The sequence below is a fragment of the Pistacia vera genome, unplaced genomic scaffold, assembly GCF_008641045.1.
Source record: "Pistacia vera cultivar Batoury unplaced genomic scaffold, PisVer_v2 Contig36, whole genome shotgun sequence".
Lineage (NCBI taxonomy): Eukaryota > Viridiplantae > Streptophyta > Magnoliopsida > Sapindales > Anacardiaceae > Pistacia > Pistacia vera.
Genome location: NW_022196179.1, coordinates 825,588 through 842,179, shown reverse-complemented (window position 1 = coordinate 842,179; position 16,592 = coordinate 825,588). Strand labels below are relative to the sequence as shown.

The 16,592-nt window shown below is 37.5% G+C and overlaps 1 protein-coding gene and 1 pseudogene across 1 annotated transcript; one reads left to right on the top strand and one right to left on the bottom strand.

The window, feature by feature from the left end:
* Positions 1 to 310: 310 nt before the first annotated feature.
* Positions 311 to 5,816, top strand: LOC116139898 (ABC transporter C family member 10-like). The gene is made up of 11 exons (XM_031425530.1): positions 311 to 2,269; positions 2,515 to 2,835; positions 2,920 to 3,006; positions 3,151 to 3,738; positions 3,815 to 3,979; positions 4,075 to 4,369; positions 4,500 to 4,714; positions 4,801 to 5,106; positions 5,240 to 5,303; positions 5,387 to 5,626; positions 5,701 to 5,816. The coding sequence occupies exons 1-11, from the start codon at positions 341 to 343 to the stop codon at positions 5,814 to 5,816; spliced, it is 4,326 nt and encodes a 1,441-aa protein (XP_031281390.1). The 5' UTR covers positions 311 to 340.
* A 1,339-nt stretch (positions 5,817 to 7,155) lies between these two features.
* On the bottom strand, positions 7,156 to 11,629 carry LOC116139853 (annotated as a pseudogene).
* Positions 11,630 to 16,592: the final 4,963 nt, after the last annotated feature.

The window sequence follows — 16,592 nt, the reverse complement described above, 5'->3', positions numbered from 1 at the left end:
AATGGTTTTTAATAGAACAGGACAGACATATCTGGTTTGAAGGTGGGCTAGTTTATTTCTTTTGCAGTTATATGTTGACTTCAACTCGTTCCATATGATTATCTCTTGTATGTTATATCAATGCAACTCTGATTCATTTTCAGAAATTCTTAGATGTTGCTTGCCATCAATATGGGGGTTTGATATTTTGAAAGGGATCATAAACATGTTGGAGGTTTTATTATCTGTGTTTTGTGGAACTTGCAGTCATGCAGAAGAAAGAAGATTCAATTCAGTTCATGTGTCATTTGCATGTTTCAAAAATGTCTCAATTATTTCTGTTGATATCCTTGTTTTACTAATGATATTAATCTTCTTCATGCTTGGATTATTCTCCAAAAGGATTGAGAATTCTCTAAATTCTCATGGATTACTTCCAGTGCAAATAACCTCAGCCATTTACAACGTTGTACTGGGGTTGGTCCAGTTGGGACTGGGTTTATGGATTCTTGGAGAGAAAATTGGTGCAAAGAAGACAGTGTTACCTCTATACGAGTGGCTAGTGGTTTTATTTCAAGGCTTTACATGGATGTTGCTGAGTTTTACTGTTAGCTTCAAGCTGCAACAACTTCGACATACCATCATAATGAAGCTTGGTTCAATTCTTGCCTTCCTATTATCCATGTTTCTCTGCATTACATCTGTTTGGGAAGCTATCCGGCAAGAAACAACATCAGTTAAGATGGTTTTGGACATTCTATCTTTTCCAGGAGCAATCTTGTTGCTTTTCTGTGCCTTCTGGGGGCCCAAATATACAAACTACAATCAGGATGTGAACAATCATACTTTATATGCACCTTTGCGAGATGAAGACATCAACACTAGTGGTGAATGTGCCAATGAAGATGACAATGAGGAAGGCCTTGTGACACCGTTTGCTTCTGCTGGACTGCTTAGCAAGATGACATTTTGGTGGTTAAACCCCTTAATTTTGAAGAGGAAGAAAAAAATCCTTGAGGAGAAAGATGTGCCACAATTGTGTTTGGCTGATCGAGCTAAAACTTGCTACTCCTTACTCATAGGGGAATTGAATAACCGGAAGAATAATAGATCATCTGAACATCCTTCTATTATAAGGAGTATAATTTCCTGCCACTGGAAATCTATTTTATCCTCCGGGTTCCTTGCATTGATCAAGGTGATTACCATATCCTCTGGCCCATTGTTTCTCAAAGCTTTCATTTCTGTTGCTGAAGGGGAAACAATTTTCAGGTATGAGGTCTATGCACTGGCCTTAGGACTCTTCTTGGTGAAATGCATAGAATCACTGGCGGGAAGACACTGGTACTTTCAAAGTAGATTGATTGGACTCCAAGTCAGGTCTTCCCTTTGTGCAGCTATTTATAGCAAGCAGCTAAGACTTTCGAATGCTGCTAAAGTAGAGCACACTTCAGGTGATATAGTGAACTATGTTACAGTAGATGCATATAGAGTAGGTGAATTTCCATACTGGTTTCATCAGATATGGTCAACAATTCTTCAACTCTGCATTTCATTAGTAATTGTCTATTACTGTGTGGGATTGGCAACTATCGCAACTATAATTGTCTTAACATTGACGGTATTTGGAAATTCTCCAATCGGCAAACTTCAACATAAGTATCAGGCAAACTTCATGATTGCACAAAATCAAAGGTTGAAGGTCATTACAGAGGCCTTAGTGAACATGAAGGTGTTGAAGTTGTATGCCTGGGAGTCCTACTTCAGGAATGTTATAGAGAGGCTAAGAAGCGAGGAATATAATTGGCTCACAGCACTGCAGCTTCAAAAGGGGTACTACCTAGTGTTGTTCTGGTCGGCATCAGTATTAATAGGGGCGGCGACCTTAGTCACTTGCTACTTCCTGGGGATTTCTCTTAATTCTAGTAATGTTTTCACCTTCCTAGCGATCCTACGAATCATTCAGGGACCTATCAGATCACTTCCTGATGTTTTGGGAGTGTTTATTGAGGCAAAGGTTTCAGTAGATCGAATTGCCAATTTTCTTGAGGCGCCAGAGCTGAAGAATTCAAATATTCGACAGATTATCAATGAAACAGAACTCAAGCCCTCAGTTTTAATAAATTCTGCTGATCTATCATGGGCATCTGATCTTTTGAAGCCAACTCTGAGAAATATAAATTTGGAGATTAAACCTGGTGAAAAGGTTGCAATTTGTGGAGAAGTTGGTGCAGGAAAATCAACCCTTCTGGCCGCAATTCTTGGAGAGCTTCCCAGCATAGAAGGCTATGTAAGTTTTATCAATCTTATCACTGCCTTTTACTCCAGGAATGTTAATATAGATGGTATATTTAATGCAATCCACTTTTTGAGAAATGCTGATTTTGGTTCCATTCTGCTGCCTTAAAACTATATAGTGTTTTGAAATTATTAGAACTTTCAAATTCATTCCTAGACTCCAGTCTGTTCAGGTCTATGAAGTGCTTTGAGAGCGCCTGGCTAAGTTTCTTGTTTTTCCTTCTTTCTGTTGTTCAGATTAAAGTTTATGGAACGGTAGCATATGTATCTCAAACAGCATGGATTCAGACAGGTACCATACAAGAAAATGTCCTTTTCGGAACCGCCATGGATCATTGCAGGTATCATCAAGTGCTTGAAAAGTGTTCACTAGTAAAGGACCTCGAGATGCTTCCATTTGGTGATCTTACTCAAATAGGAGAAAGAGGTGTTAATTTGAGTGGTGGGCAGAAGCAGCGTATTCAACTTGCCCGTGCATTGTATCAAGATAGAGATATCTATCTTTTGGATGATCCATTCAGTGCGCTTGATGCACAAACGGCAAAAAATGTATTTACTGTAAGTTAAAACGCAAGTATTATTCAATGAAACTTCTGCTGTTCGTTTCTTTTCAAGGTAAAAGCTTATACAGATTTTTGACAGGAATATGTCATGGGAGCTCTTTCTGGGAAAACTGTGTTGCTCGTGACCCACCAAGTTGATTTCCTTCCTGCATTTGATTCTGTCTTGGTCAGTTAATGTAGATCAATAAACAATCTTTGGGGTTTCATTTCCCTTGCCAGTTTTTAGAAAACGGGAGATTCAAAGATATAATGTCAATCTGACTTTAAAATTAGAAGCTAAATTAATATGTTCAATATTCTTCGTTTGCAGTTACTATATGAAGGGGAAATCACACATGCTGCTAAATATGACCAGTTGTTAGCCACTAGTAAAGAATTCCAGAACCTTGTAAATGCACACAAAGATACAATGGGTGAAGAAACTCTTCTGGAACTTGCTCCTTCCAAACATAATAAACATTATGATGGAGAAATCAAGAACATAAATTACGAGGAACAGTCGAATGCAGCTGTAGGGGATCAGTTAATAAAGGAAGAAGAAAGAGAAACAGGAGATATAGGTCTTAAACCTTACAGAGACTACTTTAGTCACAATAAAGGCCTCTTGTACTTCTTTTTGTCAAATTTAGCGCACCTTATGTTTTTGGTAGCACAGATACTGCAAAGCTGGTGGTTAGCTGCATACATCAAAGAAGGAAGCACTAAAACTTTGAAACTGGTCATTGTATACTCGGGGATTGGAGTAGTAATGATAATCTTTTTGCTCATAAGATCCTACCTTGTAGCTTATTTAAGTCTTGAGGCATCAGAATCCATTTTCGACAAACTGCTGACCTCTCTTTTCCGAGCGCCAATGGCCTTCTATGACTCAACACCTGTGGGAAGGATACTCAGTCGGGTAAGAGTTATGAATTTAGAAGCAATCTTGCACAAATTATGTTTTTGGAAACTCAAATTTATATTCTTTTCATCAGGTATCTTCGGATTTGAGTATTGTCGACCTCGATCTAGGTTTCAAAGTTCCTTTGGCAGTGGGATCAGCCATGACTGCTATCTCCACCTTTATAGTGTTGTGTGCTCTTTCCTGGCAAGTCTTGATAGTTGTTATACCCGTGGTATATCTGATAATTCTCTTGCAGGTACTGCTGCCACCAAAACAGAATCATTACTACTTTTTGGGATTATTTTTCCAAACAAAATAATTCTTGTGAAACTTGTATTCTTTGGTAAATAGAATTACTACTTTGCTGTGGCGAAGGAGTTGATACGAATCAATGGCACTAGAAATTCTTTGCTTGCAAGCCATCTAGCTGAATCTATTGCAGGAGCTGTGACAATAAGAGCTTTTGAGGATGAGGAGCGATTCTTTGCCAAGAACCTTGACCTTATCGATAAAAATTCTACTTCATCCTTCCACAGCTTTACAGCAAAAGAGTGGTTGATCCAACGCCTGGAAACCTTAAGTGCAATTGTTATTGCCACCTCAGCTCTGTTTACAACTTTGCTTCATCAGGGATATGCGGGGTCTGGTTTGTATCAATATTTAAGAGTTCAAGAGCATGGGTTTAATTCACAGAATGTGTTCTGTCTATGCACTAGAGTACCCTTAAGCTTTGTAGAACACAAGTATATTGTAGGCTTATCAATTTCTGTTGGCAGGTTATATTGGAATTGCGCTATCATTTGGTCTTACAGTGAATGAATTCCTCGTATATTCAGCAAGTGAACAATGTGTTGTGGCAGACCTAATCGTTTCAGTTGAAAGGCTAAATCAGTACATCCATATACCTAGTGAAGCCCCTGAAGAAATAGAAGAAAATCGCCCGCCACCAAATTGGCCTGCTACTGGCAAAGTTGAGATTAATGATCTGCAGGTACGAAAAATGACATCAATTGATTATTCGCCATTCTAGAACTAAAAATTTCACGTTGATGACAACGTCGAAACACTTTCATGCAGATAAGATATCGGCCTAATGCTCCACTAGTCCTCCGAGGGATAACTTGCACATTTGAAGGAGGGCACAAGATTGGGATTGTTGGTCGAACTGGTAGTGGCAAGACAACTCTGATCAGTGCATTGTTTCGCCTGGTAGAGCCTACAGGGGGCAATATCATCATAGATGGTCTTGACATCACTTCAATTGGACTTCATGATCTCCGGTCAAATTTGGGGATCATTCCTCAGGATCCAACTCTTTTTAGTGGGTCTCTGCGATATAATCTAGACCCCTTGTCTCAGTTCACTGAACAAGAAATATGGGAGGTAACATATACCCTTTTGTTCTTGTGTTACGTGGTTGCAGTAAAAAACATTTTGATCAACTTTGGACAGGCAGTGTAGTTAATAGTTGATAACTTGCTAACCCTGACAAAAATAAATTTCATTACTGTCAAAGGTGCTTGAGAAATGTCATCTTCGAGAGGTCATTCAAGAGAAACAAGAGGGGCTGAACTCCTTAGGTATGAAGCATAAGCAAGGTTTTATCATTTATGTATGCTATTAAGATTTTGAACTGTAAGTAATGATCAACAACTCTGTGCAGTTGTACAAGATGGCACAAATTGGAGCGTGGGACAGCGACAATTAATCGGGTTGGGGCGTGTTTTACTGAAGAGATGCCAAATACTAGCGCTTGATGAAGCCACTGCATCAATTGACAATGCAACAGATTCAGCTCTGCAGAAAACCATTAGAGCAGAATTTGTTAATTGCACTGTAATAACAGTGGCACACAGAATACCAACTGTAATGGACTGCACAATGGTGCTTGCAATAAGTGATGGTGAGTTTCTCATTCCAAGGCCTTGTTCTGAAGAAAAAAACATCTAATGCAAATATGAATTTTGATTGAAACAGGGAAAATAGTGGAGTATGATGAACCAATGAAGCTATTACAGAGGGAGCATTCACTATTTGGGCAGCTTGTTAAAGAATACTGGTCTCATGCTGCAAATAAAGATTCTGCCTTATAGTTGCTGTGAAATAAGTAATAAGCTCTAGAAAATTGATATTGGAGCCTTAAGCAAATAATGTTTTGAGCACTCATGTTTCTATATGATAGGAAAATGATTATATATCTGTATCGACTATTTTTATAAACTCATTTTCTTTTACACAAATTGCTATTACATATGTATTATTGTTCTTATCAATTTTCCTCAGTAATTTTTATAACTGTGGATTGGGCTATTACAAGAAATTAAATTTGTTATTACTATTAGAACAATAATACACATACAAATGTATGTGTAGTATAAGTATATGTTGTCAACTCATTGCATTTTTCTTTGATTAAGCGACTTTTTCCACCCAAGGTTTGCCTCAGTGACCTTTTCCCACCAAAAAGTTTTAAAATACCACTTTTCCACCCAAAGTTAATATTTCCGTTACTATCCAAAGCTGATTCATGTGGCGAAAATTCTCTTAGTCATCACCATGTGAACCTCCAGTCTCCTCTCTACAAAATCCCTCTCACTCTGGCATCTGATTTCTCTCCAATTGTCGACCACCACAAAGTTAGGGTTTCTAGTTCTTAGTTGATTTTCAGCTGATTCCGACGACAAATATTCAATTGGTCACCACCATTCGATCCACCGCTTCCAATCTACAAAACCCCTCCTCCCTGGGCTCCTGGTAACTCGTCGAACTCCAACTAAGAAGGTGAAGTGTATTTTGAGTACTAACGGAATATAAAGTTTGGGTGCGAAAGTGATATTTTAAAACTTTTTGGGTAGAAAAGTGCTATTAACACAAACCCTGGGTGGGAAAAAGGCGTTTACTCTTTTTCTTTCCCTATTCCATTTATCTGGGATAAATGTCCAGGATTCTGTGAAGTTCTATGAAACTAAATATCGATCCTTCAACTAATGAGATTAGTCTAATGTTACAAATTCAATTTCAGTTCAATCTAGAAAAAATTTCATCTCAAGTCGGAGGGCTGATGTCTGATGGTGGCTTGGTCAACTGCTAACAGCGCACAATGACAATTTGGTTGGTGGTGGGTGCGTCCCCATCATTGGTCTTTTAACTTTTCCAATTTTCACGTTACAGATAGAAACAGACTCTCAGCAAAATCCAAAACAAGGTAATTGCCAAAGGTCATGATGAAAATTATTAAAGAAGTTAAACCAAACTATTTGCTAAAGCACCAGCAATGACATGCAAGCATATAACATATGTAATAAACAAATGAAGAAAGAGTTATTTGCTAAAGGCCACGAGATCACTTATCTATATCCTCTTGTAATCTCAATTTGTTTATTCTATTTCAACTGCTAATGATTTAGATGGTGTATGCCCTTGTTTCTGTAGTTAAGAAGCTCCATAGCAATCCTTCGAGGTATGAAACCAGTACTCCTTGACAAGCTGCCCAAATAGGGAGTGCTCCCTCTGCAATAGTGTTGAAGTTTGAATCCTTCTGGTAGAAGAGGAAGACACGATGAAGAAGAAGAGCGATAAAGAAGGCATGCTAAAGAATTTCAGTTTTAGATAAAACTGAATTGCAGTTATTTTTAAATTATGAATTTGAATTTCTCTTAACTACTAAGTGTAGTTATTTAGTTTTATCCCTATTATGTATCGATTGAAGAAAATGAATAGATAATGTTTTCTTCTTCTTCCATAGTTACAACATGGTATCAGAGCTTTTTTTCTTAAGGGACTTATGGCAATTGAGTTTGGAAAAGACACTCCAACAGAAGATTGGAGGAGAGCCATTCCAATAGAAGATTGGATGGAAAAGAAGACACTCAAATAGAAGATTGGATGGAAAAGAACCACTCCAACAGGAAGATTGGAGGGGGCAGGAATCAACATGTTTGGCAATAAGATTGGCTGCAAGATTGGTTGCAAGTTTGGCTTGAAAAGCCATGAAGGTATGAAAGGTCATGCATGAAGTGAAGAACATGCTTTGATGTTCACTACCAAAAATATTCAAGGAGGAGTGTTGAAGTTTGAATCCTCTTGGTAGAAGAGGAAGACACGATGAAGAAGAAGAGCGATAAAGAAGGCATGGCCAAAGAATTTCAGTTTTAGATAAATCTGAATTGCAGTTATTTTTGAATTATGAATTTGAATTTCTTTTAATTGCTAAGTGTAGTTATTTAGTTTTATCCCTTTAAAACTATAGAAAGGAGAATATATTATGTATCAATTGAAGAAAATTAATAGATAGTGTTTTCTTCCTCTTCCACAGTTACAACAAATAGCTTCATTGGCTCATCATACTCCATTATTTTTCCTGTTAATCCAAAAAACCATATCTTCATAAGATATTGATCTCTCACTTCTCAATACAAATGAGAAACTCACCGTCACTTACTGCAAGCACCATTGTGCAGTCCATCACGGTTGGTATTCGGTGTGCCACTGCTATCACAGTGCAATTTGCAAATTTTTCTCTCATGGTCTTCTAGAGAACAAAAAAGCGTAAACATTTGACATCTCTTCAATAAAACAAGCACCAAGCCAATTAATTGTCGTTGTCCTACGCTCCAATTTGCTCCATCTTGTACAACTGGACCAAATTGTAGGTTATTACTTTCATTTCAAAGTTTCAAGAACATACACAGACCCTTCTTATGCCATACTGATACATTTACAAGTCCTAAAACACTTGTAAACATGATTGGACAAGGAATTACAAGTCCTAAAACACTTGCTAATTCATTTGGATTGAAGAATTTCACTCTAAGTCCTAAAACACTTGGATTGTGGAATATGGAAAACAATGGAGAAAATTCGGCCCAAGCAAGTTCCAAGGAGGGAGGGAGTCCAAACATTTTGGCCCAAACCATTCTAAGCGCAAGCTCAACAAGGGAAGCTCAAGCCCGCCAAGAAAGAAGCCTAAGTGTTGAACTGGTCCAACTAGCCTAAGTCTCATTCCAAAGGGGAAGATCCACATGAACCCTTATTGGATCCATTTGCATGATTCTCAAGGCTCAAACTCTTACACCCTTATTAGTAGACTTAATTAGGATCATTGATCAAGTTTTGATCTAATGAAGTAAGTTTATTTCAACTAATAAGGTGGTTAAAGACATAAATCCTAGAATTAGGGAATTATGTCTCTTTGCATTAAATAGGCATGACCTTGCTTTTGAATGAATGGCTTGTAATATTAGTTAAGTTTATTTTTATTTTATTCTATTTGTCACTTGTTTATCGTTGTATTTACCTATATAAGGGCAACTATTTCATTGTAACAATTAGCTTATGAAAGATATGAAATTGGTTTATCCATTTGAGAGAACTTTTGTGTTCTTGAGTGTGCATTCTTTATCCAAGTCTTAGCAAGGGGATTTGGTGGTGAATCAATTCAAGTTGGTGGAGTAATCCTTTAGGCTTGAAGTGTTTCTACTTGTCTTGGTTCGGATTTGCAAGTAAGTGTGATTTAGTTCATGTTTTTAATTTGGCCGAATTTCTACTTGATTTTTGGAGTATGTTGTGTTGTTGAAATTAGTTGGAAATGGATCACATACCTAAGGAGTTCAGCCCCTCTTGTTTCTTTTGGATGATTTCGCAAAGATAACATTTGTCAAGCACCTTTGTCATTAAAGAAATAAATTTCATCAGCATTAGCAGACTTATCTACTATTAATAAACTGCCAGTCTACAACTGACCACATTGTTTCCTGTAAGTGTTTTTATCCATTAACATATAAAGTTAATAACAAAATTCACAACTGAAAGATTGAAGTTTGAGAACGAAAACAAGATATGGAGCATCATTTATTGTAATCTTATTGCAGTGCTTATGATCTCTGGAATAAACTTTTGGACCAATTACTGTTCTGCAAATACATAACAAATTTTGATGTAAAAAAGAATAGACTACTAAAGCTCACCTCCCATATTTCCTAGTCTGTAAATTGTGACAAGTGGTCTAGATTGTATTGCACGGGCCCATTAAAAAGAGTTAGATCCTAGGGAATGATCCTAAATTTCGACCACAGATCATGAAGGCCAATCGAAGTGATGTTTAGGCCATCAATGATTATCCTTCCCCCTATTGGCTCTACTAGGCGAAACAATGTGCTGATCAGAGTTGTCTTGCCACTACCTGTCCTACCAACAATTCCTATCTTGTGACCTCCTTTAAATGTACAAGTTATCCCATGGAGAACAAGTGGAGCATTAGGCCAATACCTTATATGATAGAAAGCATTGTTTTTGAAGGAATCATCGATATGAATTTTTTAGTCTTAAAGTGGTAGAAAATCGGTTGATGTCATGTTTAATACCTGCAAATCATAGATCTCTACTTTACCAGTAGCAGGCCAATTTGGTGAAGGAAGATTTCCTTCTACAACTTCAAGTGATTCACCTGTTACGTAGGCATATTGATTTAGTCTTTCAACTGAAACAATAAGGTTTGCCACAGTGCACTGGTCGTCTACTAAATTTACCATGAAAATATTCACTGAAAGACCAAATGATAATGCCATTCCTACGTATCTTGCCATCAAAAGATTGATAACCCTATTATATGAGTCAACATTTTTGTGCCATCAAAACTAATTATTTGAAGCGAAAATGAACAAATTTTGTGATTTGACAATATTTATCAGTGAATTCTTATGTAATATTGATAAAAAGAATTCAAAAGGTTTACAATTATTTAAAACTGAACAATGTAATAGTACAAATCAGAGCCCATTATCCTTGATACAACAAAGTTGTGAAAAGAGCTGAGGCGGCAAGAACAACTACACTTAAGTTTCTAGTCATTGGATCAACCACTCTTGTGCTATAAAACTGTGGAAGAATGAAGTTGAATTTGTATCAATAAGTTTCAGGTTCTTGGCAAGGAGTCGATCCTCATCCTTGAAAGCTCTTATTGTCATAGGTCCAGCAATGGATTCAGCTAGATGGCTCGCAAGCAAAGAACTTCTTGTGCCATTGATTCACATCAACTCCTTCGCCATAGAAAAGTAGTATTTCTAATTTTCCAAGAATACAAGTTTCATTAGAATTATTTTCAGAAGCAAAAAGAATCACAGTAAGGAATAATGATTCCGTTTTTCAGTGAGCAGTACCTGCAAGAGAATTGTCAAAAACTACATAGGTATGATGACTAGCAAGAGTTGCCAAGTAAGAGCACACAATACCACAAAGTAAGAGACTATAATCATGGTTGATCCAACTCCTAAAGTGAATTTGAAGCGTAGATCAAGGTCAACAATACTCAAATCCAAAGATACCTGAGAAAACAAATACAAGGGCCTGGAATTCTTTACTGTTGGCCAACAACTGGTCATATGTAGTAGCATGTATGATTTTTGTTGATAGCTATGATGTTTTACAAAAAACATGAAGATAAGTAGTAGGTTTGCAGGTTTTTGGCGCCAGGTTTGAAGGTTGCAAGGCTGAATTTGAATGATGGAGCAGTTAGATTTTTGAATTGTAATGTGATGGCTTTAGGTGATAGCAGCTGGTTGTTAAGGCTTTAGTACCAACATTAGTTTTAGATGAATGGTTAATAATGCATTTTACAAAATATCCCTGTAATATTAGGTGGAACAGTAGATGATATTTTGTATAAATCACCCCTGTTTTATGAATGAAAAACAGAGCAAAAACTTCAGTTTAAATTTTCCCTCTCTACATCTCTCTCTACATTTGTTTTGGTCTCTCTCTTTCCTTAGTATTCTCTATCTAAAAAACCTACAATTGGTATCAGAGGCACCATGATTCTCAGGGCCAAAAACACAACTCTACAACTCAACTCAACCCCATTAAAGGTCTTCTTCATGGCAACAAACCCAACTCCTCTTTCTCCACCCATCTTCAATGGTGAGCAGTTCCATGTTTGGGTTGTCAAAATGAAGACTTACTTGAGAGGCCATGGTTTGTGGCAATATATGGAGGAAGAGAGACAAGTCCCTCAGCTTGGAGCAAACCCAACATTGAATCAGATAAGGATTCATGAAAAAGAGCTAACAAAGGCTCCAAGAGCCCTGTCTTGCATCCATTCACTAGTAACCGACCAGGTTTTTACCATAATTATGGCGTGTAAAACTCCTAAAGAGGCTTGGGATAAGCTTAAGGAGCAGTTTGGGGGCAGCAATACAACACGCAACATTTAAGTTCTAAACCTAAGAAGAGAGTTTGAAATGCTTAAAATGTAGGAGACTGGGTTTGTTAAGGCATATGTGGACAGGTTAATGAATGTTGTGAACAAAATAAAACTTCTTGGAGAGGAGTTGACTGATAAGAGGATTGTGGAGAAGGTTTTGGTTAACTTACCCAAGAGATTTGAAGCAAAGATCTCTTCATTTGAAGACTCCAAAGTTTGTCCTAGATCAACCTAGTAGAACTTGTGCATGCTCTTCAAGCACAAGAACAGAGGATGTTGCTAAGGCAAGAAGATTTAAGTGAGGGAGCTATGTTAGCAAGCCAAAAAATGAGGGCATGTTAAGGTGAAAACAGGAGGTATGCTAGAGAGAAGAAGGGAAACGAGGAAGTTAACAACCAAAGAGGAAAGCATGCAGGAATGAGAACCTTCCCTCTTTGTTCTCACTGCAAAAAAACAAAAAAAAAAAAAAAAAAAAAAAAAAAAAAAAAAAAAGTCCACTGAAAACAATAGAAAGTGTGAAGAAGATGCACAATGGACAAATGGGAACACACCAAGAAACTGTGAAGAAGATGCACAATGGATAGATGGCAAAACATCAGGGAGACAACGCTGGTGACATGTGTTTCCATCCTCCAACTCTATAATAAACTGAGATTATTGTGGTCCTATGATTGTTGTGCTGTCATTCTCTCATTACTATTCTTGCCCACCAAGTTTTGTAAATTGATCAGGAAGCTTCCTGAATTTGTGACATAAATGTGTATAAATTAATTGTTTTGCAATAATGAAAAACATTTTCCCTTCAAACTTAATATTCATTTGTCTCTCTCTGGTTGCTCTTTCTCTTTTTTCTCACTTGGTATCAAAGTAGGTTGGAGAAGATGACAAACTCCACTCCTGGTGGTTCTAACACATCTACTCCACAAACTACAAATACCACCAACACCACCCTTTCAAACACGTTCCAACCTACCAACTTCAACTTCACTATACCCACTAAGCTTGATTTCAAAAACTATCTTTCATGGAAGACTCAGGTAATACCTCCGATCATAGCCAATGATCTTGAGGGCTTGATTTATGGAACTAAACCAGAACTAGCTCCCTTCCTTACACCAAGTCTAAGGACAACAGAGATTGTCAATTCACCAAATCTAGACTATCTAATTTGGAAAAGGCAAGACCAGACTCTCCTTGGCTGGTTGTTTTCCACCATCTCAGATGGTATATTGAGAAAAATTAACAAGTGCAACACCTCTAGAGAAGTTTGGGACAACATCAAACAATTCTATGAAGCTCAATCACAATAGAGTTCTTCACCTGAAACTCCAGGTCCAAAACACCAGGAAAAAGGCAACTGAAATAACCAAATATTTTGACAAAATGATGGATATTGTAGGTGAGCTGAATCTAGCTGGCCACATCGTCCCAGAAGATAAACTCATCTTACAAATACTAGGTAGACCAAGGATTGGGTTCGAAACTATGGTCTTAATCACCACCTCTCTCAGAACTCTTCCCTCAATGCAAGAAACATATAACTTACTTCTCAATCATGAATCTAGATTGGAAAGAATGCACACCAACTCAACATTTGAGATGCAACAAAATCCTTCTGCTCAGTTTTCCAAAAGTAACAATTCAAGGCAGTTTTCATCTCAACAAAATCCTAATTATTATAATAGGAACCAAGTTAACAGAGGAAGCGGTAGGGGGAAATGCAAAAATACTAGAAATAAGAATGGTTCAGGGACCAAACCAACCTGCCAGCTATGCCTGAAATATGGCCATTCAGTTGAAGTTTGCTATCATAAATATGACAAGAACTTTGTTCCTCCAAGCCCAGGAAACCAGAACCAAGGAGGATGCAAACCAAGCTTATGTTGCAGCCTCCAACCAACCATTTTCACTATCCAAATTCTCATGTGAAGGAGGATGGTACATGGACAGTGGAGCATCAACACATATCACCAACGACTTAAGCAACTTGAGCCTAAAAAGTGAATACCAAGGACCAAAGAAGGTGATGGTGGGAAATAGCTAAGCTCTTAACATAACTCATTATGGTAAGGGATTCCTAAACTCTTCTTGCTCTACTCCAATATTGCTAAAGAACATTCTTGTTGTCCCTAAAATCACCAAAAATCTCTTAAGTGTATCTCAAGTTACCACTGATAATAATTTGTGTGTATTGTTTCATGGAAAATATTGCTCCATCAAGGACAAGAAAGGGACAATTCTACTGGAAGGAGTAGTTGAAGTAGGACTTTACAAGTTGAACCATCACACTGGAACCAGACTGCAAAATTCTAAGGAAAAAAGGTCTAATGTTATCTCACTTTTAGCTTTCCAAGAAGTTGATTGTCAACATAATTCCTTTCTAGTTACTGGAAAAGAAACAAACCTTGTCTCTCCTTGTTGTAAACCTGAAAAGGACCACATTAATGAAAATTTGTCTATTTCAAATTCTTGTGTCAATGACAAAGTCACACTTGACCTATTACACAGATGTTTTGGACATCCAAACCTCAATACTTTAAATCATATCCTAAAGTCATGCTCCATCAAAATTCACAACTTTAAGAAGAACTCTCTTCTAAATTTCTGGCAAGCATGTAGGCTAGGGAAAATGCATGAAATTCATTACCCTATTTCTCAGAAAAAATCAAGTCACCCTCTGGAACTAGTTTATGTTGACCTATGGGTTCAGCACCCATACTTGCAACCAATGGAGCTAGGTACTACCTCAACATCCTAGATGATCACTCAAGATACACATGGCTTTATCCTATCGCACTAAAATCCTAAACCTTAGACACCTTTAAACAGTTCAAAATCATGGCAAAAAAACAATTTAACAAGCCTATCAAAACCATTCAAACAGATATGGGAGGAGAGTTCATTGCCCTTTCCCATTTTCTCAAAGAAAATGGAATTTTCCATAGATTTTCTTGCCCACACACTCACTATCAAAATGGAAAAATAGAAAGGAAGCATGGGCACCTTGTTGAAACTGGTCTAACCCTCTTAGCCCAAGCTAACATGCCTTTGGACTATTGGTGGGAAGCTTTCCTCACCTCTACATACCTCATAAACAGAATGCGTTCTCCAATCATTGACAACCTATCACCTTATGAAAAACTTACTCAAAGTAAACTTGATTACAACTTCCTTAGATGCTTCAGATGTGCCTGTTATCCATACCTAAGAGCCTACAATAGACACAAGTTTGACTCCCACACCAGCAAGTGTATCTTCATTGGCTACAGCCCAAACCATAAAGGCTTCATATGCCTGCGTGAAACTGGTAGAATCTACATCTCTAGAGATGTGGTTTTTGATGAGAATGACTTTCCCTTCAATAAAATCATGAACAAACTGCCATGAAGTCTAAACAACATATCAAACACAACCTTTACCACCCAATTCCTAACAACCTGTAATAGCATGGAGCTCCACCAGTGTGATGGTTCAATAGTAAGCAGTCCACCAACGGCAACTCCTCAAGTAAATTCTTCACCTTCTCTGTCTCAAAATTATGATAACCTCTCCAATTAACCTCAATCTAGTTCTCTAGGCAGTGATGAGGCCCCTACTTAATCTAGTCCTTCAAGTAGTGATCAAGCCCCTGTAATCAATGATGAACCAGTAGAATCTGATGAAACCACTCGAGGAAAAGCTCCCAAAAACACTCACCCCATGGTGACAAGAGCCAAGGTTGGAATTTATAAGCTTAAGGTCTTTCAAGTGACTTCTGATATAGTCCTAACTCCATCATGTACTCAAGATGCTCTGAATCATCCGAAATGGAAAGAAGATTACATTGCACTATGTAAAAACTAATCTTGGACTTTGGCTCCAAGAAACTCAAACATCAAGACCATGGAGTGCAAGTGGATTTACAAAATAAAACACAATGTAGATGGAAGTGTGTCATGGTACAAGGCAACACTGGTGGCCAAGGTATTTCTACAGACTGCAGGGGTAGATTACTTCGAGACTTTCAACCCTATGGTGAAATGTAACATTATTAGATTAGTGTTAAGCTTAGCCACAACACTAAACTAAGAAACAAGGTAACTGGGCATCAATAATGTCTTCCTCACTAGAGATCTCACCGAGAATGTCTTCATGGACCAACTAGAAGGTTTTGAAAATCCAAGACGACTAGATTTCATATGCAAACTCAACAAAGCACTCTACGAACTCAAACAAGCTGCAAGAGCCTAGTTCCACAAACTCAAAGAAGCTCTTAATAGTTGGGATTTCAAAGGATAAAAAACTGACTCATCTCTCTTCTACCTACACCGAGGGAAAGACTTAATAATCTTCTTGGTGTATGTGGATGACATCATCATCATTGGAAGTTCAAGCTTTTTGATAATCAAGTTGTTTAAGAATTGAAAAACAAGTTTGCTTTAAAGGACATGGGAGAGCTATCCTACTTCTTAGGAATTGAAGTAAATAGACAAGGGTCCTCAATGCATCTGTCTCAATGCAAATATATTTAAGACATTCTCATTAAATCCCATATGGAGCTAAGTAAACAATGTCTTACACCAATGATCACTGGGCATAAATTTACAAGTAATGATGGAAAATATCTGCCAAATTCTTCCTTATACGAGAGTGTGATAGGGTCTCTGCAGTATGCAATGATTACAAGACCTGA

Bases quoted from the DNA above. Each gene is read 5' to 3' on its own strand.
- LOC116139898 (XM_031425530.1), top strand. From the start codon at position 341: ATGATATTAATCTTCTTCATGCTTGGATTATTCTCCAAAAGGATTGAG. The intron at 4,715-4,800 runs GTACGAAAAATG...ACTTTCATGCAG, and splicing joins TTGAGATTAATGATCTGCAG to ATAAGATATCGGCCTAATGC. The intron at 5,107-5,239 runs GTAACATATACC...TTACTGTCAAAG, and splicing joins CTGAACAAGAAATATGGGAG to GTGCTTGAGAAATGTCATCT.